General features: G+C 39.6%; 2 protein-coding genes across 2 annotated transcripts; one reads left to right on the top strand and one right to left on the bottom strand.

Moving 5' to 3' along the window:
• Positions 1-999: 999 nt before the first annotated feature.
• On the bottom strand, positions 1,000-5,163 carry spcs3 (signal peptidase complex subunit 3). The gene is made up of 5 exons (XM_012852846.3): positions 4,909-5,163; positions 3,914-3,987; positions 3,551-3,627; positions 1,436-1,551; positions 1,000-1,264 (listed from the first exon to the last, which is right to left on the bottom strand). Exons 1-5 carry the CDS (start codon positions 5,049-5,051, stop codon positions 1,132-1,134), a joined length of 543 nt encoding a protein of 180 aa, XP_012708300.1. The 5' UTR covers positions 5,052-5,163; the 3' UTR covers positions 1,000-1,131.
• Positions 5,164-8,245: 3,082 nt separating this feature from the next.
• Positions 8,246-17,994, top strand: asb5b (ankyrin repeat and SOCS box containing 5b). Its single transcript, XM_012852842.3, has 7 exons — positions 8,246-8,414; positions 10,499-10,578; positions 14,821-14,928; positions 15,005-15,158; positions 15,732-15,866; positions 16,757-16,948; positions 17,041-17,994. Exons 1-7 carry the CDS (start codon positions 8,324-8,326, stop codon positions 17,166-17,168), a joined length of 888 nt encoding a protein of 295 aa, XP_012708296.2. The 5' UTR covers positions 8,246-8,323; the 3' UTR covers positions 17,169-17,994.
• Positions 17,995-25,197: the final 7,203 nt, after the last annotated feature.

Below are 25,197 nucleotides of genomic sequence, written 5' to 3'. Positions count from 1 at the left end.
TTGTGCATAGTTCATACAGATGTGTATAAATCTCTTGAATCCTTTTCCTGAGCTGAGTAGAAGCAGTTAGCTTTTACTGAGGGTCAAGAATTACTCCTGCTGTGCTAACTGGCCACAAACAGCCCACCAAACTGAACTCTGACCTTATCTCGTGACAAACATCTAAACTTACATAAAGCATAGGTCTATGTTTGAGGTGCAGCTGGCTGAGCCCATTTATCCATGTACTAGTGGGGATGTGTGTGTGTCTGGATTAGAGGAAATCCACAATAAATTTGGATCCTAATGGTTCCCATATTTAAATTCAAGAACTGTTCCAAAAAATCATTAAAAGGCCCAATTAATGACATCGGGCCTAAGATGATTGGATACAGACTTCTAACTATAGCTGTAACAAGTGTGTATTGATGTAGAAAAAAAAAAGTTATGTGAGCTTAAAATTATTATTTTTTTGCATCCCTCACAATCGTTGCTGCGTGGGTGGTGTCAAGATGAATCTGGCTCCTTGTTCAGCCTAATGGCTGAAGGTAATGGGCCTCTGTGTCACCTCACATCAATAACCCAGAGAAAGTCCTGGATCACCAATTAGATGTTCAGAGATTCTGATCTACATTAACAAGTTAAGTTGTATAAAATGTAAAGAGCGGTTAGTTAAATTTCCTTTACATGGATTGTTATGGGTTTACATAATTGAGCCATCAGTGATTTTGTTAAAAAGCAATTATCTTCTTATATGGAGTTTTTAGTTCCCCGTGAACAAAAAATGTAATTAAAGATTCACTTTTAGAGGATTAAAAAAACAATTTTCTTAATCCTGTGAAAGTACATTAAGGATTTTCACATCTTTAGCAGGGGTGCCAATAAATGTACTAACACACATTCCAGCTCCACAGATAGCAGCCATTTAGACTCCTATATGTGCTTTTAAAACTAATTCAAGTTCATCTAACCCTTGTGCAAAAGGGCTCTGAAACCGAACAACGCATTCTTCACAAAATGTTTCCAGGCAGAAATTTTCCAGATCCCTTCTTTATTACAAACCGCCTCATACATAGAAATACTAATTACTGGGGTGTGTGTGTGTGTGTGTGTGTGTGTGTGCTGCAGCAGGCTGAATGTGGACGTTGGTGTCTAATAGCTCCTGGTGGTCTCATATTGGTCAGGGAAGGGCAGGCTGATGTGTCCGCTTCCAGCTACCAGGGGGAGGATTCCAGCGTTGGGAACGACATTCCAGGACAGCGTCAGCGTGATGTTTTTATTGGCCCTGGGTCCAACACAGACAGAAGTCAGCCAATCACATTCAGGATCACAGGTTTAAGTTAACATGCAAGTAATACATGTCAGTGAGTTATTCATGGGCCGCCACAGCAAATCAGATCGAGTTTTTACGCCGGACGCCCAACTAGACGCAACCGGGGCTCAGACAGATTCTAACCTGAGTCCATTCCCATCGTCAAAGAAGAAGTATTTGGACTTCATGTCTCTGAGGTTCAGTTTGGTGCTGTCCCCTCGGAGAAGGATCCTGTCCCACAGCACCACCTGGTTTAGAGACTGACACACAGAGCGTTTACTGTCAGACAGAAGAACTACTGGACACAACAGAAGGAAACGGAAATGTATGACACACAATCCATTCACACGTACTCTACAAGAAGATTCAGATCAAACAGAATCATCTTAGTGATGTTTTAAGGTTATCTGCTGGTGTACAGAAACAGACAGAGGTTCTGGTGGTGACAAACTTCTTTACTCCACATTTCTGTAGTCCACTATTTGCAGTTTAGACCATTCTTCCTCCAAGCTCCTACGATTCTCTCTGATATTTAGATGTTAACCTCCGGTTGAAATCCTGACTGACTGCCGGTCTTCTTTGTGCCAACACTTGATGCCAGTTTATCTGCTTGTTTCTCTACCTGCTTTATTTTTATTTTTTTTGTAAAATATTTGACATTTTGCACTTTTATGTAACAACTTGCCAACCCTCAGCCACCCCACAGAAACAGCACATCACAAGTCAACAGCTACACAGTCAAAACAACGTGGGATAGATGCATCAGATTGATCAGCATCTTCTCCTTAGTACACGGGGCAAAAAGAGCATCTATAATAAAAGTTAGCCGGACGCTCATTCATATTCCTTTTATCGCAGGAGTTTTAATACAGGGTCCCACATCCTATTAAACACTGACTGTCTTAATTGCAATATCTCAGTCTTTCCAGGTGTGCTGTATTCACCAGTTCTCCCAGCCACAGGTCAAATCACTGGGCACAGAGTCTTTCTTCCAAACTCTCAAAATCAACCTTTTAGCCCTCAGGGAGTTGCAACCTGCTGGGTTTCCTGGTCACTGGTCCAAGGTTTCAGTATTTTGACCTTTAAAACATAATTAATCCCTTTTGCCTTGGGACACCTCAGATGCATTCCTTAACGCCAGCTGCAAGGTCCCCTGGGGAGAAGTGATGATCCGCTGTAGCTACACCCACTACACCCGTTCTATTAGCAAGCGACAAACGGCACCAAGTGTTGCCTCATGCCGGAAGACAAGAACGGTCACTGGTTAGTCCATGGGTTAGAGAAAAAAAATGTTTGCTCTTGGAGGACATTTTGACTGCACTCTCTGCTTCTGGCAGTGTCTTCAGACTGAATAGCGGGTAGGTCCACACCTGCAGATGAGAATCCCACAATATGGACTCCTTACCTCCTCGTCTACCGACCAATTCTAGTCCAGACAATCCGCTGCACTGATCAGAGAACATCACCGTACATCAGTCTTCTGCTGTCCATCTTTGTTCTTCCTGCAGACGTTCAGTTAGCCCTGAATGGTTTATTTCAACAGAAGCAGCTTCTTTGCAGCCCTTCTGCTCACAAGGCCACTGTCCACATGTCTTCACCTCACTGAAGTCTTTGACTCTGTGGCCTTCTGCAGCGCAGCTGAACCGCGTCAGCTCCAAGTTCTCAGTGTTCTAGAAAAACTCCCTTTCAGCAGCAGCTTCCTGCATGGGACGCCAGTTCAATGCAAAAAGAATAATGGCTGCACGCTCTGGAGACAATGACTACAAGGACATCTATCCTCCTTTTTTTTTTACAGCTATGGCTCTGCTGATTAGAAAGAGAACGACTTTCCGTCTGCCATGAAGTCAAGTTAGATGAGAGGTTTGTGCAGAAATACAGCGAGGGCGGGGTGTTTTGTTTTAAAGCTAACATCCTTACACTAATAAAGTGTAAGGATAAAATTTGGATCCTAATGGACAATAATTCAACAGTTTGAATGTTCAAGTTTTGAAAACACATTTGCGTCACTGCCAGGACAAACCTGTTTGATTCAGCGATAACTTAGATTGTTCCAGGGAGTACTAGTCGGCCTGTAACTTAAGGCTCACCATCAGAAGTGGGAATTGGGAGTGGCTAACCTGCTGTCACTAGCTACAAGGTTGTTTGGCTTTCACACACTGTCCTACACCCATAACATGTTGGGCGGTCAGATTGGTTGCCAACTGATCCAAAGCAGATGGTCTCACCAAATAGGCTCCTAGTCAAAGGGTGTCCACTTACGTTGCTCTTCGTGGCGTATTCTGCAGACAGGTAGAGAAACAGCTGTTTGACGTTCCAGTCAAAGATTGGCTCCAAATGTGGGGGAAGTTAAGGAGCAGAACGGGAACACGTTGTACCCAACACTAGCTAAAAGGAAAACCATTTGTTCTCTTCTCCAGCATGATGGATGGCCCTGATGCAAAGGATTCAAGTCTGATCAAAAGCTAATGAATTACAGTTGTCTGTTAGTTCACAGATATCACAGCAGCAGAGTTACTGCAGATCAAAACGAGCCCCAGAAGATCAAACGGGCATCTAACTACACTCTCTCAACCACATGGACGAAGCTGTCCTGACAACTCATGATGGGCGTCAAAAGGATATCAGCTGAGACGTCAAAGGTGATGAACCCCAGATCACTCCGTTCCCTGGGTCCTGTGAAGTCATCAACGTTCTTCCTGTTAGCGAGAGGGAAAGAAACGAGAATCAAGAGAGAACAGTAAGCTTTTCCTTTCACCATCCTTCCTTAACCAGTTACTTTAAGAGTTCACTTTCTAGGTTATGCTCTCATCTTTCAGAGATTTGGATGATCAGACGTGTCTGTATATTTAAATCTGGAGCCTGACGTCACCCAAGCAGTCATTCTGAGCTTTTGGAAGGTGCTCTGTGTGTGTTATAAGAACGGTCATGCTGACAACAGGGGAGCTAAAAGAAACGGGTCTCTTCTGTGTTTGCAGTTGGAGAGAAGACGTGGTTGATGATACAGAGGACAGAGATTAAAACAGATGTGAAGAACAACGCTTCACCAGGAGAGCAACATGAAACTAGTCTGCAATTCCTACTTCAGCGAGTCGTCTTCCATCTTGCTCTTTACCGTATTGCATCAACATTGCGTTCAGCAACAGTCATCCTTAATGTTTCTGAGCGTTGCTGTATGCAGCTGCAGAATGCTAATGCAAACGATGGAAAGCTGGAGAAGCATCCCACAGCATGATGCTGCCATTTGCATGCCAGCCAAGAAGAACAAGAGGGCGTGGTTTAGAAGGCAGACGCCCCATGTCAGGCCCCTGGTCTGCTGCTGATGGTAATAGTGAATAGATGTGTAAGGACAGAGAACGAAGCCATGGAAAGCTTAAAGCGAATGCAGTTTCTAAAAATAAAAATAAGCATAGTTAATTACTTAAAAAAATGTGTTTTCTGATATTTTGACGGAAGCCATGTCCTCCCAGACAGTACCATATGACAGCAGTAGCAGGAGGAAGTGTGGGGGATGTGGACAGACAGCAGAGCATCGGGTATTCATGGAGGACAGGGAATAACGCGAAATAAAATACAAACACGCGATATGCCCAAACAAATGCAGCGAACGAAGCTCTTACAGCATAACTTTGGAGACGTGGATGTTCACAGGAACTCTTCTGTCTTTAAACGCTGTCGTGACGAAACAGCCGAAAGTGAGAGCCGCCATGACGCTCAGGGAGAAGGCGAAGAGCGAGTTAGCTCTCGACAGGACCGTGTTCATCTTTAACGCGGGCTGAACGAGCGGAGGGGAATGAAACACGACAGCTAACGAACAAAAACCGTTTAACCCACACCAACGGATGTGCACACCCGGAAGTTTCGTGGTAAACACAACTTCCGGTTTGACCATTTCAAAATAACCAAACTTTGAGGTGATAGGCCTGTCGCTGATTAATGAATATGTTGTGTCTTTATTCTTTCAGGAGCTTTGCTTTAGCTCCATTTATGTCTGTACTACACAGAGGTGTACAAGGTTTTACAGCACACAGACAGGAAACAGCCAGCGGCAGAGATGAATAAGCGCTCCCTCTTCTTCTCTCCTTCATATAGGGTTAGAGAATCACTATGACTCATCACTACCGCCATCTACTGGGTGACAGACACCACGTCAAAGTCTGGAGGGTTAAGAAGGACAAAATTAAAGAAATATGAATAAATGTGAAAGCACCATGAAATAAATGAGTGTAACCTTTAATAAATAAATGTGCCAACAAGTGTCCCATTTAATAATTAAATGTATAATTTATTTATTTACTACATAATGAAATAATTACATGCCCCATTCAATATTAAAGATGCATTTTAAACAATTATATTGAATAAGATGTCATTTTAAAAACAAATAGATTTAAATATAAATATTTCAATCTGTATTTATTTATTTTATGGCTTCCATGTGTCATCATGAAATTATTAAATAAACTGCTATAATCCTGCCCACTGGCCCTGATGGGTGAAATTGAAAGTTTAAATAATTTTATAAGGAGTCTGTGACATGGAAAATAATGAAGTATATAGATACAGAGAGAAATTATTATATGTATATTTAATTAATATACACTAGATTGTTTAATGTCATCATTTAAGAACGTTTAATAATTTAATGGGGCATTATTTAATTATTTAATACCATATTAAATAACTGGTGAAGATTCTTAGTCATCCAGGTCATGGTCATTTCAAAAAAAGTAAAAAACAAAGCAACTGGTTTCAACTTCGGAAAACAAGTCCAGTTGCTTTGTTTTTTACTTTTTTTGCAATATATTAAATAACTAAATAGTGCATTGATTGGTACAGTTATTTAATGGGACATTTAATAGTAATTTTTTTTCATTTCATAATATATTTTGTTATTTTATTTGTCCCTTTTAACCCTCCAAAGTTCTGCAACAAATACTGTGACGTTGTTCAAGAAATGAAGTAGAGATCAGAGAAAACAGAATAGATTGAAAAATATGACCCAATCAGAAATATAAAGATACCTGTGCAGCTCCTCAATAGACTACGTTCAACTTCTCATCTGAATCTTGGCAGCACTGTTCTGAACATATTGTCATTTTTGTATTTTCTTGCCTGGAACCCCAGTAAGACGTCCAGACTGGAGGAGACAAAGGCATGGGCGAGCTTTTTGCTCCATAAAGGGAGAGTGTGGGCCAGAGTTTTGCAATGTTGTGGAGGTGGAAGAATGAGATTTTACAGATTTGCTTGATATGGTTTTTGAAGGTGAGCTGTGGATCAAAAATAACACCATGATTGGTGACTACTAGAAAGAGGAATGCTCTGGCCACGGAAGGGAACACTGAGGAAATTTTGTTGTTGAATTTGGTGTCATCAAGCTGCTGAATTCCTTCATCTTCTGGACTGTCTCGACTTGAAACAACATGCCAACAATATGTCCAGCAGCCCATAGTTCTGGGGGAGAAACTCTTCTTTTTTATTTTATTTTTTTATTTTTTATTCATTACTGTAAATTCCCTTTTGTTAAAAATAGCAAATTTGGTATCCACAGACTATGCAAAATTACACCACAATGTTTTTCAATGGAGTTTATAATTTCTGAATAAAGCATGATTAGATTTACGCATGTTATTTTGAGCAAAAGTTTAGGAAAAAAAGGGACGTTGTTAACATTTTGTTCCAAGTCTACACAGTCCAGAAGATGGAGGAATTCAGTGGCATGATGATTGGTAGGAGTTAGGGTTTTCAAAAGTATTGATTCTCTGAAAAGTAGCAATACTAATACTACAATACTAATTTAGCATGGTATAGATACTAAATATTTTGCATACGAGGTAAGTGAAGAAGGCAAACCAAAAGATCTTGACAAGCAAGTGAGTGCTTTAAAGTGGTGGCAACAACGTCAAGCATCACAACAAACTTGGCCAAACATCTCAAGGACCGACACCCTGGCCTTCATGATGAATTCCAACAGGTTCCATCCACAATTTACTGATACAGTAATGTATTACCACATTTAATACATTACTCATTAGCGCAACCGGTGGTCCATATTAATGTTGTGTGATTAGCTGTGGCTAGCATGCTACGAGGCTTGTGTTATTTTGGCTTATTTATTTAGCATTTATTTGCACATATGTTCAACATCTGTGATTCTGTTTAGAAAGCATGTTCCATGTTGAGATTGAAAAAGGTGAGTTTTTCATGTTAACAAAATATTTTTATGCCTTAAATTATTTGTCATATTTTTATCCCTGTGGTATTAAAAATGTTATTGAGTATCAAATGTTTTCCTGGGTATCGATATCGAGTTTTAAATGTTTGTACTGTGACAACCCTAGTAGGAGTATCAAAATTGAAATTGATATCCCTAAGTATGAGAGTGTTGGACTTTGTGGCGCAGAACTCTTAGCAGAACAATCTTCAACATCTCAGACAAGAAGACGGAAGAAATTAGTATTTATCAGCTTCTCCTTAAAGCTGACAGTCTCCATGGTGCATTGCCTTGCAAAAGTCTTCATGCCCAGGGTAATTTTTTGCAGGCAAGTAAAAGAAGTTCCCTTAAAATGCTTAACAGTCACCTCTTTGGTGCTGTATGCACCATATTTGACCCTTTTAAAATTATCATGTTAGTCCTCCTTTGATGCATGTATCAGTTAATTTCTATATATAACTTGGATTTGACTTGCTTGATTTGCTTATGACTTGAAAAATATTGACTTGGTTCCTTTGCTGGATCCACAACAGGCCAGTTTAAAATGTTTAAATAAAATAAATAAAAATAAAAAAAATACACGAAATTATTTTGTTTCGCGTCAGAGAACTTTATGACTTTACAGTAAATGCGTTCTTGTGTTATCTTGTAACAAATTAATCCTATCTTGCGATCCACCAACAACAAAGCATTTCAGCCAATAAGAATGGTTTTCGGCCCGGACTCCGCCCCCTGGCTGTGACTCGTGCTGTGCTGTTTTGACTTCAGCACGTGAGCCCATCCGCGGTACATGGAGTTCCAGCGGGAGCAGCTGAGGGGAGATGTCCAGGAAAAGAGCCGCAGAGTCGGTGTCCGCGCCCAGTAACACCCCGGAGGGGAAGCGGGCCCGCTGGGGCATTCTGATCAGCCAAGGTGGGTACTCTGCAGAGCTTCTGGAAGAGCCCCGCATGGAAAGAGAACGGGCCAGAAAACAGATTGAAAGACTTAAGTGCAGAGCAACATGTTAAACTTGTGATACGTTCAGTGTTTGACATTCAATCCTGCGAAACCTCTCGCCTATTCTGCTGTGTATGGCCAAATAAGATCTAATGGCGCAAGCTTAAAATACCTCCTAGAGCCGAAGACTACACGGTAGTTAAGACTCAATACAGTTGTGAACAGGGATAAACTCAGTGTAGCTGTTTTTAGGCTGCGTGCATTAAGTGTTAATCCGCTCATATAAATTAAACAATTTACTGGATTACTGTGATAAATATTCTTGATATGTACTCATTTGTACGACCTTAATATTTTGTTAATAAAATAGTAATTACAGCATTAGAGTTAGAGAAAGACTGTACAATTTTCTGCAACATTTGAAAGGAAAACAATGTTCATTTTAAAAGAACTCCACAGCTATGGCTCTCAAAATGTGGTACTAGTCGACACTGCCTGCTACTCAGGGGAATTTCTGGAGTAAATTATTTACAAAGTAAATATGGCACTGAAGTGCAGGTGGCATTTTATGCTGCCGCTTCCATTTCTGTCTGAAATAAACCGTGGAATACCATCATACCTTTAGCTGCCAGTCAGAAAAATCATCTGATTGATTTTTTAAAATGCCAATCTGGATTCTTTACTTTCAAAGTATGTTTCTACTGCAACCATCAGTACATTTTAAATACATGGTAGCCATGAGATACAGCTTAAGTTGGGTCTGTCCGATTAAATTGCTTCATCCTCTTTTTTCCCCCTCAGCGACAGCCTCCTAAAATTGTTTTGTAAATGAAGGATGAGGTTTTCAACCATTCTCTGCTGTCATGATTGTAGTTTGCATTCATATATTTGACTGACATTCACGCTGCTGCCAGTGCTGAGACTGTGGTTAACAGGTACCATGAAGAAATGTACTGGATGAGTAATGACAGAAAAAGTGCTAAATAAGATAAGATAAGATAAGATGGTCTTTATTGATCTCACAATGGAGAAATTCACTCGTCACATCGGCTCATACAAGAAGGTGCAGAGTAGGGAAGGTGCATTCAGTTATTTACAGTGAGTTTTCATATATACAATGGGTCAAAGAGAATACCAAAAAAATAAAAATACAAAAAGAAATAGGAATGTAAATGTCTCATTTACATTCTCAGTGGTCTATATTTATATAAACATATCTATATGCTTAAATATATACATATATCTATGCGCCTACACACATACGTACCTACGCGTATATACGTGCATATACATTGTATACATGTAAATGGTGAATGTTTGAGTAACAAATTAGAGACCGACATAAAGTCCTGAAGCCAAAGGCTTACAAAGATACATACACACTCATCTGGCCAGTGCCCCACACCATTGAAACGGTGGTAATTAGGCTTACGCAAAAAAATTTTTTTAAAATGGAGTGCGAATGCTGACAAATCAAACGTCAGACACTTTTTATGTAAGAACACATTTGATAACTACTTTTTAGATCATAAGTTATTTGTACGTTGGTTATGATGGGGGCAGTGCCCACTATTAACAGTCCAACCCTGGTGAGGTTATGCCACCACAATAAAGGATGACTTTATGGCTTTTTAATCATTGTTAACAGGGCTGTAGACAAATCTGTCTACATCTGCACATTTCCTTACCTCTTTTCATGTGAGGCATTTCATGGAAGCCAATGATGTATCATTTCTTCTAACAGTTTATCAAGATCCAGATAAGTTCATTGTTCAGCACCTATGTGCTCCAGTTTAGAAGGTGATTGATGGGTTTCTGCGTGGTAATGGGCAACATTTAAAAATCCTGACTGCTTTCGGGCGATATTCTATTCTGGATTACCTGTATTATACATGTTGTCCTTTTGTAGGATAGATACAGTTATTCCTGCTGTGTCATCACAAATGGAGAGTACTCATGTGCAATGTGGGAATACCAGTGGAAACTACATGTAAGCGTTGTAAATATAAAGAATAATTTGTGCCTGTGTGTGTGTGCTTGGGGGGTCTGTTTCTTTCCAGGGTCCTGGGCAGATCGCTCTCCACTCCATGATGCTGCCTCTCAGGGTCGCCTGCTGGTCCTGCGCAGGCTGCTGGCTGAGGTAGGACCACCACACACACTGAAATCATCCTAATACAAAGTCACCCACTTTTCCAGGAAATGTCTAACACTACTCTTATCATGGATAGTTCATGACTCTTTAAGATGTGATGCAGAGGAAAAAAAACTGGTTTAATCCCTGATGTGACTGTTTTATTAAATATTTTGTGTAATATTGAATAGCCCATCATTAGACTTGGCTTAAGTCTCAGTTGACTGTGAATGCAACAGTATCAAAGTAAAAAGAATGTTCCATCATTTACATTATTTAGTAGTTAGTGATTTTCTGTGTATTAGTAACTCCTCTGTGGAGAACTCTTGAGTCACCCGTTGTTCCCTATGCCTTTCTTCTAAGCAACCAGACCGCTACATACACTTACATACAGCCGCTTTGATGTCTTCCAGTCAGGTTTCCGTGCTCACTACGGTACAGAGACTGCCCTTGTCAAGGTGTTCAATGATATGCAATAAATGCAGACTGCGGAAGAACCACAGTTCCGGTAAATTGAGAAATAAATGTATCTCTCTTCTTTGAAATACATGTCTAAATCTAAATCTATCACTACCAAAACTGATAATTTTAATAATCAAGAAGTTTAACTTCTTTTTCAACAGCAGAGGTAGTTAAAGCTTTAAGAAAGCTTGATCCACCCCCCCCCCCCCCCCCAAAAAAAAACCCTGCCAGGCCCAGATAAATTGGAACCTATTTTTTAGATTGGCACCTGAAATTGTAGCTACTCTATTGTGTCACATTTTTAAGCTCAATTTGTTGACCAATGTAATTCCCAAAATTTGTAAATCTGCTTTTGTTATCCCCCTCTTTAAAGGAGGAGATCCCACAATTATAGACTGATTTCTAAATTATCTGTGTTTGTAAAAGTATTTGAGTCCCTTGTTAGTGAATAAGTAAAAGAATATCTGGCCACTAATTATTTTATTTATATTCATTCAGGATTTCATAAAGAACATAGTACTACCACTCCAACATTAAAGGTTATAATGATATAACAGAAGCCCTAGATAAAAATCAGTGTTGTCTTTCACTATTTATAGATTCCTCTAAGGCCTTCGATACTGTGCATCATTTTATTTTACTTAACCATCTAACAACAATTGGAGTCTTGTCTTGGAGTGCCATGTATTCACATGGGGGTACCACAAGGTTCTGTTTTGGGCCCTTTATTATTTATCTTTTACATTACTGATATTGGAAAGGATATTTCAAAAGCAATACATTTTTATGCAGATGACATAGTGATATATTGCTTTGTATCTACACCCACAAAAGAGGTTGCATACATGCAGAAGGCATTTGGCAGAATACAAGAACAACTCTGTCAGCTTCAACTTGTCTTGAATGCTAACAAAACAAAGCTAGTTTGTCACCAACTCAATGGCAGCAAGGTCAAACCAGTCTATCATCATCATCATCATCATCATCATCATCATCATCATCATCATCATCATCATCATCATCATCATCATCATCATCATCATCATCATCACTAGTGATGGCCAACAAATTGAGCTTGTATCTACAACAAATATCTCGGGTTCTTAATTGATGACAAATTGTCTTTTAAAGCACATATTCATCTTATTGTAAAATAAAGTTTTTACTTGGATTTTATTAGATATATAGATTCCTTTATTTAGCCAGGTAAAAAACTCATTGAGAATAAAACCTCTTTTCCAAGAGTGACTTGGCCAAGAGGACAGCTCAAATACACTTTATGTTTTAAATAAATTCATAATCCTGTTTTTCTTTTAGGATAAAACAGAAATTGGTAGAGTCAACATTTCTTCCAATTATTGACTATAATGTATTATACATGACGGCCTCTGCTCAATGTCGTCACATGCTGGATACCATGTATCATGATGCTATGCAGTTTATTACAAATTATTTAGCCCTAACTCTTTACTGTCTCTTGTACACTAAGCTAAAATGGCCATCTCTACATGTTCGTCAGCTTAGTCATTGGTATGTTTTGATTTACAAGGCTTTTCTTAAGTTGACAGCACCTTATCTTTCATCTTTGTTGGCTTTAAGCAACAGGACCTACAGCCTCTGGTCCCAAGACTTTTTAAATTTTAGTGTTCCTCGTGTCAGAAGAGAAAGGGGAAAGAAAGCTTTTAGCTGTTCTGCTCCAACTTCATGGAGTGATTTGAAATTGGAGCATAAACTTAGAACACTAATATCTCTGAATGTATTTAAGACCACAATAGGTCCCATTATGTTTAGGTTGCAGAAGTGCAATTGTTTTACTTCAGTCATTTGCATATGTTTTATTGTAAGTTTATATTTATTGTGACTATGTGAATGAGAAGACAGGGTAAAGGAGAGCCTTCATGTCCCAAAGGGACAATTGCAGCTGGATACACTATAGACTCCTGGGAGCAGTGGATAATTGTGTGTTCTGTTACCCATTGAAACAAGTGAACTTACTCATGAGCAGTTCTAGACAGGGGCCAACAGGGGCCAACAGGGGCCAGCGCCCTTGTAGAACTGGTCAGGGCCCCTGTTATGGCCCATGTACTGAAGACATAATATTGAATCAAATTATCTTGGTGATATGTGCTGGAACAGAAATTGGAACTGGTATTCCCTTGGGCTCAATTCATTTTTTTTCTTTACATTTTTATTTTAATTATAATTTAAAAATGAATGTGTTTCACTTTTAGCTTCAGCTGAATTGTGAAAGGATCAGAGTTGTCAGGGGTCTGCAACCTGCAGTTCCAGAGACACAAGTGGCTCTTTGGCTCTGTATATACGCATATGTAATATATCAAACAATTAAAATTTGCCCAGTTTTTCCTAGTTTGATTATTTTTTCAGTGCCTCCATGAAAAAACATTGGCTCCACCCTGGGCCACCTGGTAAATTTGGTCTAGAACCACCACCGCCTTTACTCAATGAAAACTACCAAAGATGACATTGGATTAGGATTCTGGCTCTGATAAGGGGTCAGGATTTTAGGTTGAGGAAGACCTAAACTTTTCCACAGGTCCTTCCTCCCAGCTCTCTTCTGCTTCTAACAGACTCAATAAGTGTTTACAACATGCAGCATAAACTCAAACAGGAGGCTACCTCTGGAATCAGTGATGCAACCAGATTTCTACTCATGAGAGTGGAAATAGAAGAGTCTAACAGTAAAAAGGAGTGACTGAGGAGAATAAATACTGCAGAGAGTAACTAGTGGAACAATGTCCAGGTGTGTATATTTCACTAGATGGAGAACAGATGTTAGCCAACATGAATGATAGATAATGATTAAAAATTAAACAAAGACTATGTAAACACTACAAAGGAAGAAGTTAAAAACTCAACAGAATAATCACATTATCGAAATGAGTAAAACTTATCCCTAAACAGAAAAAACGCAAATGCAAGAATCTGCTAAAAGGAAGAAAACTCAAAGGTAGCAAAACCCAAACCAAAATCTTACAGCTTATGGCACAAGGTAGTTTCCAAATAGCTATTAGCAAAGAACTATAATGGTCCACTGAAGGATGATGCTGATTTCCGTGTCAGGTATTTTTTGGGGTGTTTTCCTGTTTGCTAAAGACATGACTTCTGGATACTGTCAGTATGCTGGATATTCTGTTTTAGGCCTTAAATGTCTTGTCTCACCTCCACCTTTCCATTTGTCAAATTTTCTAAGAACACATTGCATATGTAAAACTAAGATCAATTTAAAACATTTAAACTTCACTATATATTTCCAGTGCAGATGGTGGGAGAAAAAAAGTACTGTAAGAATAATAACATCATTGATGGACAATGTCTCCCACCCCATGCATAGAGCTGCTGCACAGCTGGAAAGCTATTTCAGTGAAAGACTGCTGCTTCCTAGATGCTCAAAGAAGCGCTTCCACAGGTCCTTCCTCCCAGCCGCTATTAAACTTTATATTTTCTTCAGCTTCCAACAGACTCAATAAATGTTTACAACATGCAGCATAAAACAGGTTGCATGGGTTCTGATCTAATCAAGAATGAGTTACACTGTCTCTCAGATGTTGATGTCCATTTACACATGCTACATCTTCTCTGAGGTGTTTGCTTGTACAATCATGCATGTTGCACAGTTTTGTCACATTGTTGTGTAAAGTGCATAGTGCTACAGTTAGTTCAGTTTTGCAGTTCATCAGTAAATGTGAATTGAAGTTGCTTGTTTTTTGTCTTTAACTTACAGTCAGCCCTGATCTTCAGCAAACATTTCCATCCTGTGTTCCTTTGCAGGAAAATCATGCAAACATCCACACCATCGACCATGTGACGCCGCTCCATGAAGCCTGTCTGTCGGGACACGTAGCATGTGTCAGGGCGTTATTAAGTGCCGGAGCTAATGTAAGTATCCTCCTGTTACTTTATGCTTCATGTTCCGGCATATAATACCATTGGTTAATTATACTTGTTCCTGCAGGTGAATGCGGCCACCATTGATGGTGCCACCCCTCTGTACAACTGCTGTGCCTCAGGGAGTGTTGGCTGTATGGAACTGCTGCTGCAGAATGGAGCACATGTGCAGACACGTCACACACACTTCCCTTCACCATTGCACGAAGCCTGCAGGAGAGGTAAATACTCACAGCCGGAACCTTGGATCAACTGTGGTGTCTTCTCAATAGAACAGTGGTTCTCAAATGTTTTGTTTTGGGCCCCACTTTGAGGAATGACAACTTGTCAGGCACCCACATCCCAACAAAACTGGTCAAAATTGGAAGTTTTATTGTTTTCTGTTTAAATGCGCTAAAGGCATTGCTCTGAAGATTACACTGAATTCCTGTAAAAATGTTATTAGAGTTAAATGTATTATATAACACTGGCTTCTAACAACTAGAATGTTTTGACATTGCCAAACATTTTCAACTATATAATATTAACCACAATATAAAAAGGGTTTTAGCCTGACTGGTACATGCAGTCAAAACAAAGGAGGAAGCAAAAATGTTCTCACAGCTGGTTCTCTCTCTGGGAAAACAGCATATTTTACTTTACATTGTAAAGCAATGTAATTGTAAAGCAATTAAGTTGTTTTACAACAAATTTTTCATATATTCTAATAGATCAAACGGATCCCAGTTGTGCTGTTTAAGTGATGTTTGTGAACGTGTGCAGAAACAGCAGGTCTTTTTTCATTGTGTGTGAAGGTAACAGTGAGTGCGTGGAGTCCCTTCTTTCTCATGGAGCGGATCCAGATTATCAGGTCCCCCACTTGGGCTCTCCCCTCTATGTGAGCTGTCTACACCGACACACAGCCTGCTCAAAGATTCTGTTGGACAGAGGTGTGTTCCTCTTTGTCGTACTTTCCAAGATTATTTTTGCTGAGCGTTTCTAACTGTTTTCCAAACAGGTACATATTCCATGTGTTCATGTAGAATCTGCTCTGTGTCTGACAGTCTAGGCCACTCCTAAACAGCTGCTACACAGTACACTAACCCTTTAGACCAAGGAGTCTAGATTCATTCACTATTTTTTATTATTAGGCTCTTCTAATTCTACTCTCTTTAGTAGAAATCAGTCAGCAGCCTACTTTTTCTTAGCTGTTTAGGACAGGCTTTTTCCCCCCAATAAAATAAGTGTAATTTAACTGAGATGGGATTATAATAATCCCATCCATTTTCAGGTTACATTTAGCTTAATAAACCAGTCTCCTGCGTGAATCTTGAGCTCAAAAAGGGTCCTCTTTATACAAATGCACCAGAGACAGGCATAAAAAGGTGTTTACATGCTCCTTCTTATTGAAAATAGCTAGCACTGAATCTTTTTCACCCAGGAACAGCTTGCACTCCAAAGAGTACTGCTGTCCATGTGACCTGGTAGCGCTTAGGTTTGTTATGGTGCTTTAACTGACTGGAAAAGATCACATTTTTCAGTTTCTGACTGGCAGATCACAGGTCAGGCCCAGGCGTATAATTGTCTGGTTCTATTCATCAGATGTTTTCTCAGTACATCTCTTACGTCAGAAAACACCAGTAAATCCTATTAGTGAATAGCAATAAAGATTGCTATCTCTTCCCTTTAGTTCAGAATTTAAGGGGCTAAGAAAAATCATTTTCATCTTATGACCTAGGGAACATGGTCTTTGCTTGTTGGCACTAAGGATAAATGCATGCTACTGTTTTGGTGTGAGATTTATTTAGTCCTCTTCCCTGCATACCTCTGTCTTATCCAGGAGCCAATGTTAATGCAGGCAGAGGAGATGAAAGCCCTCTACATGCAGCCGCCAGACAGGACAGCCCAGACTTGGTGTCAGTTTTACTCGATCACGGAGCTCAAGTCAAGCTCAGAGATGCCAACGACCAGCGGCCTGTAGATCTTGCACCTCCTGGTGGAAAGACACACCAGCTGCTTGTGGCATTTGAAGGTATGCCCAAACTGTTGGAGTGATTTTGACTTGAGGTGCCTGTAAGCACCTGGATGGTCAGCTTCAGAAGAACCTGCTCTGTTTGTCTCCAGTGTCACCGAGGAGTCTCTGCCAGCTGTGTCGTCTCCGGATCAGGAATGTGATTGGGCGAGCCAGGCTCAAGTTGCTTCCTCTCCTCCCTCTTCCTTCACTTCTCACTCAGTACTTGGAGCACTTATAGAGCAATGGCGACATAGGCTGCATGCCCACGGCAGCATGTTACCTTCTATACCTGTCAGTCCAGATGTAGTGAATGCAGGTAGCATTTCCTGCCAGCATATCACCATGGACACAGCTGGATGCACATCCTGCACTAGCTTTGTACTCCTGTAAGTGGAGCAGTTTCTGTTGGAAAATATTTTCAGATTGGATCATCATGTGTTATTGAGGAAACCTTTTTTTAACGGAGAATGCTTCTCAAATTGGAGCTTGTTTCTAATATGTGTGAATGATAAGTGAAATGCTAATAACTCATCTTAGAGACATTCAGCACAACAGTGCGATCAGAAGATTTAGACATTTGATTGGATGCAGTGAACCACTGTTTATTTATAGTTTCACCTAGAGAAAGCAAACAGATTATTAAAATGATTCAGTGTATATAGAATTCAAATGACAGATCTTGGCAGCTTGCAAATTGGACTGTAAAGGTAACCAATAAACGTTTTGTTTGCTGTTTTATTGTCGTATTGAACTTTGGTACACAGCTATCACACTAAATAGTAGAAAACAGATGATAACAGCTACAACAACAGGTGATCAAATACTGAATGCTAAATGATCAGACAATATTTAACACACAGAGATGTATGTTCAAGTGGAAGGAAAATGACCACAATCAGTTCACAGAGGTTGGAGTACCTGCAGACGGAAGCTGGGTGACTTAGTCATGAGGTGGAGGATGTGCAGCGGAGCAGGGAGGACTGTTCATCTGAACAGTGACTCAAAATGGACCTGAAGCTGGGGGGTCCAAGTTTATCATTAATTAAAGCAGAACCGATGCTGTTTATTATTCTGCTTCTACCTTTCCTGGTGCATGACTGAACAGGTCATAAAGCGAGGATGTGAAAGGATGAGAAGCCTTAACACCAAATAAAGCAGGTACAATTCAAAATGTCTTTCCTTGTTATTTGCATTACAGGTCTAGAAAGTAATCAGACAGATGGACGTCAGAGTAAACTACAAGGGATATTACACTGACTCAACAGCAGGAGAGGAGAGAATTACCAGACGTTAAACTTTATAACAACATGAGAAGGTTAAAAAGTTAAATTGAATTCATACACAAGTCGTAAGGATTTACACATTCAAATATAACAAAATGATTTGGTCAGGTTCTAAATGTATTTAAATCTAATCTCAAATATATAAATACAAAAACCAGATTCAAGATTTTTCATTTACTAAGCATAGAACAAGGCTATAATGCTAAAGTGGTGTGCAAATTTGTAAAATCAAATCAAAGCTAATTAATATTGAATTAACTTACATCAAGTAAAAATACTTAGAACCTGATAGATCAAAATAAACATCAGTCACAAAGAAGGAAGTTCAAATAAAACCAGGCTAAAAAAAAGTGCACTTTTGATTTGCTCTTAAATAAAAAATTTGAAAACTCTCAGCAGCCATATGGGTGTTCAGGAAGGCTTGTCCGAATGTAAGGGCTGCGCTGCTAGTCAAGTCAAGTTTATTTGTATAGCACATTTTAGCAAATAGGCAGTTCAAAGTGCTTTACATCATGAAAAACATCAACCACATCAAACAGTTACTGGTTGTGAGACCAGTAACAAACCCTGAATTGTATCAAGTGAAGACATCGATACACATCCAATATGTTGGTCAATGTTTCTGTGATTATGGGCTGAAAGCAACTCTAAACAAGTGGGTTTTCAGTCGTGATTTAAAGGAACTCTGTGTTTTGGCTGATTTGCAGTTTTCTGGAAGTTTGTTCCAGATTTGTGGAGCATAGGAACTAAATGTTTGGTTCTGGTTCTGGGTATGCAGAGTAGACCAGTACCAGAAGATTTGAGTGGTCTGGAGGGTTGATACAGCAACAACAGGTCTTTAATGTATTTTGGTGCTAAGCCATTCAGTGATATATAAACTACCAGAAGCATTTTAAAGTTTATTCTCTGAGCTACAGGGAGCCAGTGTAAGGACTTTAAAACTATCTTCCTGGTTTTAGTGAGAACACGAGCAGCAGCGTTCTGGATCAGCTGCAGTTGTCTCCCTGATTTTTAGGGCAGATCTGTGAAAACATGTTGCAGTAATCAATGCGACCAAAGATAAACGCATGGATGAGTTCCTCTAGATCTCGTTGGGACATCAGTCCTTTAACCCTGGAAATATTCCTCAGGTGATAGAAGGATGACTTTATGACTGGCTTTATGTGTCCTTGAAGGTTCAGGTCTGAGTCCATCACTAAACCCAGATTTCAGGCCAGATCACTAGTTTGTAGTTGTAATAACTGAAGCTGCGTGCTGACTCTAGTTCATTCCTCTTTAGGTCCACAGATAATACCTTCAGTTTTGTTTCTGTTCAGCTGGAGAAGGTTTTGGCACATCCATGTATTGATTTGTTCTAAGCATCCGTTCAGTGCATGGATGCGTTCAGAGTCACCTGATGACATCATAATGTAAAGCTGAGTATCATCTGCGTAGTTATGGTAACTAATCTTGTTTCCTGTTATAACCTCAGCTAGTGGCAGCATATAGATATTGAATAGTAGGGATCCCAGGAATGAACCCTGGGGAACCCCACATGTGACTTTTGTCCGCTCTGATGAGAACTTACCTATTGACACAAAGAAGTCCCTGTTCTTTAGCTAGGATTTGAACCAACTGGGTGCTGTGCCAGAGAGTCCGTCCCAGCTCTCCAGTCGGTTTAACAATATGTCATGGTCAGCAGTGTTACATGCTGTGCTGAGGTCCAACAGAACCAGCACTGTGGTTCTTCCACAGACTATATTTATGTGGATGTTTTGAACACTTTGAAGAGGGCGGTCTCAGTACCGTGGTGAACACGGAAACCGGACTGAAAAATTGTAATTGTCCTTGTAAGCAAGCTATTTAACTGTTAAAACACAGCTTTTTCAATAACTTTACTGATAAATGGCAGGATGGAGATTGGCCTGTAATTCTGCAGATGTGATTTGTCCAGACTGCTCTTTTTATCAGTGGTTTAATAACTGCTGTTTTTAAAGCCTGGAGGAAAACACCTGATGAGAGAGATGAATTTACTATTTGGATCAGGTCAGAGGAAATGACAAGCTGGACTTTTTTAAGGAGTGTTGTAGGTAGGATATCAAGACCGCAGGAGGAGGAGCTTAGCTGATTTATAATTCTTCTAAGCTTTTATAGTTGAGTAGTTGAAATGTAGTAATTTTCTCTGCATTAATGTTTGAACATAACTTTGGTCGTGGATTTGGTGTGGATGTGCAGATTAACCCTCTGATTTTCTTTTCTCTGCAAAGAAGTTGGCAAATTCGCTGCAGGCCCTGGTAGAGTGGACCTCTGGTGGAACAATAAAAGGAGGGTTCATGAGTCTTTCAACTGTGGTGAATAAAGCACAAGCATTGCTGATCTTTTTGTTTAGGATTTCTGCAAAGAGCTTTTCCCTTGCACGTTTTAGTGATGAGTGATGCCTTCACAGTCTCTCTTTATAGATTTCATAACAAATGTGATGTTAAGTTTTACAGCATTTACGTTCAGCCCTACAACAAAGTTTTCTTTCACGTTTCACTTATGGGGCATTTCTCCACGGAGATTTCTTCCTCCCAGAGACAACCTTCACTTAAATGGGAGAAATGGAATTTATAATGTCTGAAATCTTAGAATGGAAATGATCTACTAACTCATCAACTGGGTTATAACATGAAAATGAGGTGGAGTAGACTTAATCAAAGGTTTCAGCTGTGTTGTCTGTAAAATAGCTTTTTCAAGTGAGTCGGGGGAGATCTTACTTTCAAAGAGTACAATCTACTTGCTCTTTGTCTGTTCTGTTGCCATGTTTTAGTTTTTTTAATGAATAGAGGATGGAGGCCCAGTGCAGCACAACCCAGCAGACCTATTTTATGGCAAACAATTAGATGAGTCAGCACAATAATTCTGGGTGTACCAGGTACTGGAGCGTTTCATTTTGACAGTTTCCTTTTGTGAATCTTTAGATACTAGAGCAAACAGAAGCGCACAGTTGAGCAAACAGAAGAAGACAATTTGCAGAAGAACAACTTGGAACTTTAAATGGTTGTTTGTCCTGTCTGTCTCTATGTTACCCTGTGATAGACTGGTGACCTGTCCAGGGTGAACCCCGCCTCTCGCCCATTGACAGCTAGAGATAGACACCAGCACCCCTCGAGACCCCACAAGGGAAAGACGTGTTAGAAAATGGATGGATGGATTGACAATTTGGAACATTTTCATTACTTTATTACTGTTGAATTATTCAGTCAGTTCTATGTATTGATCAGACAGGGTTTCTTCACCTTCTCCTGGAACTAGAAGCTAACGTCAGATATTTAAAGAGACCAGAAGTTCTCCTTAAAATGTTTGATCAAATCAAAAATACTGTTCACATCAGCGAAACATTGTGAGCAAATCACCATAAGCTACTGGAATCATTTAAATGAGTTATTATTCAAGTTAGTATGGATCTATTAACTAAAAGTACAGAATAATCAGAATGGTTTGAAGACGATAGTGGAAAGAAACACAGAGTCTGTCTGTGGACAGCACACAGAGACTCTGGCCTTCAGGCCTGAACAGACCAGGATCTAAGCTTTTCTTAGTCCATGAATGATAACAGTATTCTTTCACACTGTGTGACCTGAAGAGAAAATAATAAGTTGAAATGTCAAATCCTAAGGGTTGTATAAGCTACACCTTGAGTCAGTGCTTCTCTGATTTATGAAACAGCACCTGTCACATTTACTGGCACCCCACCCCTAGTAAAGAGCTATACAAATCTTTCAAATTAAGTCAATTGGTTTTACTACGATATCATAATCTCACTCTATAAAAAATCATCAGCAAAACTATTATTGGTTATCCCTTGTTTATATTGTGTACAGTCCTTTTAGCCAGTAGGGCAGCATACAATCGCTCCTACATTTCCCAAAGTTGGAGGATACAGAGAAGGATCTTTGACCATTAATTTTTACACAATCTGCCTAGATCATCCAGACCTGGCTCCTGTCCTATCCTCACCGCACAAGTTCTCTACAGGATTTAGGTATGGGGTCTGAGATGGATTTGATGAATGTTGATTTTGTGTCTGATGAATGATCCCAGGTTGAATTGATCATCCGTTTTGGATCCTTATCCTCCTGAAAGACTCAGCGGTGACACACTTTCACTTTTCTGGTAAAGTCTACCAAATTAAATTAAAATGGCCTGTTGTTCATCATGTCAAGTAGTCAAAAGGGTCCCATTTTGAAGAGAAACAAACCTACAGAATAACTGATCCATCACCATGTGTAAAGAACTAATCTCAACCGGTTGCGGTTCTCCCAGTTCTTTACCCTGAAAAAACAGTCTTCTTTAATTGTAGACGTCTTTAGTAAGTAATGACTCTTGAAACAGAAACCATACTTTAACATTTTTAATCTAACAAGCCAGAGGAATGCTACAGCTTCAGTACTGGACTCTCATAACCATTTTCTGGAAGTGAATGGGCTGACCCACTTTCATTAATCAGTCTATTTTGTCCAATCTAAGAATGTCAGCCTCTGAGTCTGTGAGTTATCTGTTGTTACCCCGTTAACTGCTTTCTGCAGCTCCGGCATCTGTGATCTCGTGATCCTTAACACTTAACAGTAGGCCTGAGATACTTTTATACATATCACTTAGTTTCACACCAAACCCTCTTGGAATGTTTATTACTGAAAAGCTCAAACTTAGTTTTATTTTACCTAAGTACACCATTTCAAAAGGCTACATCAATAAAAGATGAATTAAAGAAAATCGATATTATAAATCTGTCCCCTTTTTGCCTGATTTCTGGATGGTTTTAAACCCCTCAAAATATCTTTACTAAGACTGTCATTAAAATCAGAGATATTCGTTGTTTTATTAGCGGCAGTAGTTCTGTTAGAGGGTTATAGACCCTTTTCACAGTGACGTCATGCAACTTCCGTTCTGCGGTGAAGCAGGGTATCTTTACTTCCGCTTTCTCCGCGAGCAGTGTTTTTACATAGGGAATTCACACAGTCCCTCACCAATCTACCAACATTTCGTTTGGGAGACGTGCACAGACTGGCACAAAAGCTTTCGGCCACACCAGCCTCCAAACTCGACAAAGATTACAAGTTCTTTGTGGAACAGTACCTTTTCGATTATGAAGGTAAGAGCTTTGTCTTCTTAGCTCTGTTGTTAGCATAGATGCTAGGATAATGGTAGCTATGCTACCAACAGGACTTTTGTCATTTATTAGTTTTCTATTTCTCCATTATATTGCTACGCTAGCTTTATTGCTATATCAGCTATTCTGTTTCACAGCTTTTAGTCAATGAGTCACACCAGGGATATAGTTGATGTATAATGTTGAGCCTTTTCTTACTTTGTTTTGGAACAGTGTCAATGCTGTTGGCCACTTGGTCACAGCTCTATGAATAAAAATGAGGAGCCTCATGCAAGGCAAGGCAAGGCAAGGCAAATTTATTTATATAGCACAATTCAGTACAGAGACAATGCAAAGTGCTTTACATGATTAAAATATTGGAAAATAAAACAGAATAAAAGCAAGTAGGGATAGTGTAGAAACAAAAAAGAACATTTGAAAACAGTAAAACATTTTAACTTGAACATTCAAAGGCAATTCTAAACAAATGTGTTTTTAATCTCGATTTAAAGGAACTCAGGCTTTCTGCACTTTTACAGTTTTCTGGAAGTTTGTTCCAGATAAGTGGAGCATAGGAACTAAATGCTGCTTCTCCTTGTTTAGTTCTGGTTCTAGGTATGCAGAGTAGGCTGGAGCCAGAAGACCTGAGTGGTCTGGAGGGTTTATACGCTGATAACAAGTCTGTGATGTATTTAGGTGCTAAGCCATTTAGAGATTTATAGACTAACAGAAGTATTTTAAAGTCTATTCTCTGAGATACAGGGAGCCAGTGTAAGGACTTTAGAACTGGTGTTATGTGCTCTACTTTCTTGGTCTTAGTGAGGACGCGGGCAGCAGCGTTCTGGATCAGCTGCAGCTGTCTGATCCACTTTTTAGGCAGACCTGTAAAAACACCGTTGCAGTAATCAATTCTACTAAAAATAAACGCATGGATTAGTTTTTCCAGATCCTGCTGAGACATCAGTCCTTTAATCCTAGAAATGTTCTTCAGGTGGTAGAAAGCTGACCTTGTAATTGTCTTTAGATGCTTTTGGAGGTTCAGGTCTGAGTCCATCACTACTCCCAGATTTCGGGCCTGATCAGTGGTTTTTAGCTGAAGCGACTGAAGCTGTGACCTAACTTTTGATCTCTCCTCTATTGGTCCAAATATTATTACTTCTGTTTTGTTTTTGTTCAACTGAAGAAAATTTTGACACATCCATGCATTGATTTCTTCTAGGCATTTACTCAGTGCTTGAATTGGTTCATAGTCACCTGGTGACATGGTGATGTAGAGCTGTGTGTCGTCTGCATAGTTATGGTAGCTGATGTTGTTATTTTTTATTATCTGGGCTAGAGGGAGCATGTAGATATTGAAGAGGAGGGGACCCAGGATGGACCCTTGGGGAACCCCACATGTAATTTTTGTAATCTTCGATGTAAAGTTACCTACTGATACAAAAAAGTCCCTGTCGCCCATGTCCCCCATGCCCTCCCGTTTTTTTTTTTGTGTAGTATTTTACTGAGGTTGCAGACTTTTGCAGTATCCCTCAAAATTCCTCTGTGGGTTCAGTGTGTTTCTCAGTCTCGTCAGTAGATCTGGAGCCTCAATTAATAAAATAATTCTGCCCATTCCTGTTAAAACTGTGATAGTTTAGGACATCATAGACTGAGAAAGACGCTGTCAATAATGTTGCAAGCACACTAATAATCAGTTCACTATAGTATTTATGGATTATGCTGCTGTCGGGGCAAACCCCTTGTGTCCTATACTGTTATTTTTCAGGAACTGACCAAAAAAACATGGATTTAAAAAAACTTCAGACATCACACTTCATATATTTTAGTTATTTATTACATAGATACTTCATAGCAGCTCTGTCCATTTTACCTGT

The sequence above is a fragment of the Fundulus heteroclitus genome, chromosome 5, assembly GCF_011125445.2.
Source record: "Fundulus heteroclitus isolate FHET01 chromosome 5, MU-UCD_Fhet_4.1, whole genome shotgun sequence".
Classification (NCBI taxonomy): domain Eukaryota; kingdom Metazoa; phylum Chordata; class Actinopteri; order Cyprinodontiformes; family Fundulidae; genus Fundulus; species Fundulus heteroclitus.
The sequence above is the reverse complement of the archived record's forward strand: the minus strand, read 5'-3'. Positions and strand labels throughout refer to the sequence as shown.